Source organism: Merops nubicus, unplaced genomic scaffold (genome assembly GCF_000691845.1).
Source record: "Merops nubicus isolate BGI_N331 unplaced genomic scaffold, ASM69184v1 scaffold48945, whole genome shotgun sequence".
Classification (NCBI taxonomy): Eukaryota; Metazoa; Chordata; class Aves; order Coraciiformes; family Meropidae; genus Merops; species Merops nubicus.
The window spans coordinates 1-3,932 of record NW_008611234.1 but is presented as its reverse complement, the minus strand read 5'-3'; the positions used below and the strand labels follow the sequence as shown (position 1 = coordinate 3,932).

At 56.2% G+C, this 3,932-nt stretch overlaps 1 protein-coding gene across 1 annotated transcript; it reads left to right on the top strand.

The window, feature by feature from the left end:
• Window positions 1-689: 689 nt before the first annotated feature.
• LOC103773762 (phosphoglycolate phosphatase-like) lies at window positions 690-1,015 on the top strand (the record flags this gene model as incomplete). Its single annotated transcript, XM_008941139.1, has 1 exon — window positions 690-1,015. A coding segment is annotated over one exon (326 nt), but the record flags the coding sequence as incomplete, so codon positions are not given.
• Between the last annotated feature and the right edge of the window lie 2,917 nt (window positions 1,016-3,932).

Sequence of the window (3,932 nt, the reverse complement as noted above, 5' to 3'; positions counted from 1 at the left end):
TTGTGCAACGACTCCTGGCACTAAGCTGTTCCTCTGCCTGCCAAGCGTGGGCATAGAGTTTCCAGAGCTCTGTGTGGGTCTGTTCTGACTTGTGTGGGTGCTGAGTGCTGGAGCAGCGCGGCCCAGACCCTCGGTTTCCCAAAGCTGAGTCTCGGGCAGTGAATCTCAAAAATGATTCAATAGTGTAGTGCAGCAGCAGGGCCAGGTTGAGCTGGGGGCCTCCAGAGAGGGACCCCAAGCAGCGAATTTCAGCCTGTGCAGACTGTGCATCCACTTTCCACGCCACCTTCACGTGGCCTTTGGTTCGAGCGGTGACTGGCCCGAGACTGCAAGGCCAGCCCGCTCCTTGCTGGATTCTTTCACTGTCTCCAGGCCCGTACCTTGTGTCCCTGCAGCCGCTGTTGATGGCTGTAGCCTTGAAGGCTCCTTATTTTCTGATTTCCCTGGTTCTGGAGGCCCCGTTTTGACTCAGTGGGTACAGTTTAGGAAGCCCCACCGGAGATTCGCCGCCGGTGGCCTCACGCTGCGGCAAATCCAGCTCCTCGTGCCGCGGGGGCAAAGCCGAGCGAGTGACGTGCTGCCTCACACACCCTCACCTCCCCGAGGGATCTGTTCTATTTAAAACTCGTTCTGTGAGCCGAGTGGCTGGTGTCTCCCGTGGCCCCTGACGCTGTGCCCTTGCCCCGCAGGCACGGGCTGCCTGGTGAAGGCGGTGGAGACGGCGGCGCAGCGCGAGGCCTTCATCGTGGGCAAGCCCAACCGCTACATGTTCGACTGCGTGGCCAGCGAGTTCCACATCGACCCCGCCCGCACCATCATGGTGGGAGACAGGCTGGACACGGACATCCTGATGGGCAACAGCTGCGGCCTCACCACCCTGCTGACCCTCACCGGGGTCACCACGCTGGAGGAGGTGAAGGGCCACCAGGAGAGCGACTGTCCCGCCAGGCAGAGCCTGGTGCCCGATTACTACGTCGACAGCATAGCCGACCTGCTCCCGGCCCTGGGGGATTAGGAGCAAAACGCTTGCAGCCTCTGCAGCAGCACCCTGGGGAGGGCCCCTGTTAATCACCTTAGGACAGTAATGTGCTCGTAGTTCGCCACCCGGAGCTAGCAGCCCTTCGCTTTTTAACCTCCCTGTCCTCTCGATGTGATTTTTGTTTACATCTCGGTCTTTAAATGCACTTTGAAACCAAGAGGGCATTATACGGTGTCACCCAGGCCTTGGGGGCCTGGGGCTTTTTTTTTAAATGAGCCACGTGTCTATCCAAATGTTTGTGATACCCGACGTCACGTTGTCCTCTGGGCTGAGTTGAGTGAAGTATTGCTGGGTGATGTGAGGAAAAGAACCCAAAATCATGTGGTGTGGCCTGGGCAGGGCACGGCTCAGCCTGGTTAATTCAGGGAAAGGACTCTGGGAGCACCCAGCTCCCAGCATGGCACCGTGCCTGGCTGGCACAGCCGGCGTTTGCCCCCTGCCTGGTGGGGTTTCCCCAGCCAGGGTCCTGTTCAGCAGCCCAGTGCCACGGCGGGTCACAGAGGTGGAAATTCCATCCCTGTCTGTGGCACGTGTGGTGCAGATCAGGACAATCCCACTCACTAAATAACACGTGGTGTCTGCTGTGCTCGTCTGAGTGTTGGGTGTATGTGTAAAGCACATGTACATACAAGAACTGCCCTGATCCTAAATATATATCAGAATATATTTAAATTATAAATTTAAGTATAGTATAAGATAATATATCACGTTTCCCAGAAGGGAGGATGAGAGGAATGTACTTCACTGCTCACAGTAGGTTTAATTCTCCCAAACTTTTGCATTTAGTAGTGCAGAAAATCAGTAACCACGTAGCACTGTCCCTCACTGCTGCTGCTTCCCAGAAACGTCGATGAGCACCGAGTTGGTCCTTGTGCTTCCCCCGGCGTGGCCATGGGAGCTGGGTGCACTCCAGCCTCCCACTGACACCTTCTCCTGGCCAGGACTCTGCATGTGCTTCCTTCAGCTCCCGAGGTCAAAATCTTCCACCTGTGCCCGGCCTGAGCGCCTGGCACCGGCTGCTTGTCCCAGGAGCAGTTCTTGCTGGCTCAGGGGATGATCTCTTCTGGTCTTCAGGGTGTGGGTGGTGCACGGCTCGGGCTGCGTGGTGGGTTTTATGCTGGCTGAATCAGAGGCCACACTTGAAAGCTTTTGCATTACAGAATCAAGTGAAAAATCATATATGCAAATAACGTGCTTTTACTCCATAGATTCCACTGCTGGTAGTTGTGTTTAACACTGGCCGGGCTTCCTCTGCCACTGAAGAGCTGGAGCAGCATGTTGGTGCAGGTCCCTTCTGCTGGGACACTCAGAACCAGCCTGGCCACCCCTGTGCAGCAATAACTGTGCACCTCGTGTTGGCCTTCGCTGTGGGGCAGTGTTCACTGGCCTTGTGAAGGGGTGTTGGTGTAATTCAGAGTTGTGTAAGGAGTGTGGATCGTCTCTTCCCCATCCCTTCTGGGAGGCTGTGGCCGTGTCAAGTCGCAGAGAAACACTGACAGGTAGAGCCTGGGCTCTGAGTGATGTGGAAATGGACTCGATGGGTTCACCACAGGAAGGGGCTTTCTTAACATTGTGTTCTCTGGTTCAGTTCCTGTGTGATGCTGAGCATTCAGAGCATGTCAAGTAAAGGCATCCACCCTCAGGCCAGCAGCGCCCTGGCCCTGCCAAACCCTGCCCGTTACCTCTGTTCTCATGTGCTGGTGAAGGTGTTGGTCACGCTTCAAAACTCTGTATCAACTTCCAAACGGTTTTTAAGCCTCTACTTGAATTCACATTAAACTTAGAATCCTGCTTCCCCCCAGCCCTGTCTTACGTTGTGCTCTGTTGTCTGTGGGTGCTGCTGCTGTGCTGTGGGGGTTCTGGGAGTTAGGGGTGTGCTTGGTGTTTATTGTCTTTACTCCTCACAGGCAGGGGAGAGAATCCAGACCCTGGAGCACATGCCTTTGGTTGGGGTGCCCAGGGCTGTGTGGGCTGGGATTTGCTTCTCTGAGTACTGCAGAATGCAATAACCCTTCATAGTGATATCTTATGGAGAGTTTGCATCTGTTGTGTTCTTGTGCCTTACATCAGGCAGGGCATAACTTTCTTAGAGTAAGAATGGTTGGACTCCATGATCTTAAAAGTCTCTTCCAACCAAAGCGATTCTATGATCACATGGTTCCTGAAATAGCTTGGTTTTGACTTGGAGAAGGAAAGAGGGGAGTGGGCAGGGGGATTCCTAGTGCTTCAATGGTAAACTCTGGGCCGAGTTTGATCAGTCCTGGGCCATGCTCGGGAGGAAAATGTCCAAAAGCTGTGTCTTCCCTTGACAGGTACCACAGGAAGGAATTCTGCTGAGCTTTTCCTCTCTTCCATTCAGTTGGGCTACATCTGGTCTCACAACCACAGAGCTCTCAGGGGCTCCTGAACTGCTCAGGAGGCCGTGGCCTGGTGGCCTGGGGGCACCGTCCCCCACAGGGTGCTTCTCGTCACAGGACACGGGCCCTGGCAGGAGCACAGCTCCGGTGGTGGCCGTGACTTTGGAGCAGGGATCCTCCTCCCCGGGCCATGAGGGGAGCGAGGGCTGCAGGTGGAACACAGGGGTGTCTGTGCAGCCGAGCCCCGCGGGGCAGCAGCATCAACACTTGGCTCGTTGGCTGCAGCAGCAGGGCGTTCACGTTGAAATGTGGAACTGACCGATGACAGGGACAGGCTGCAGCTCTCCCTGTTCTTTGTGTCTCTCAGTGAGACCTGCCCAGTCCTGCTCTGGGGGCCTGCCAGCGGGGGGGCCCACACAAGGCCCCCCATTGTTATCCACCACCCCCCCAGCTCCGGCCGGCTCGCAAGGTGAGCAGGAAGCTGTTCTGTGCCCTGACGGCCTCGCTCAGCACCCCGGGGGTCTCGCCCCCTCCCC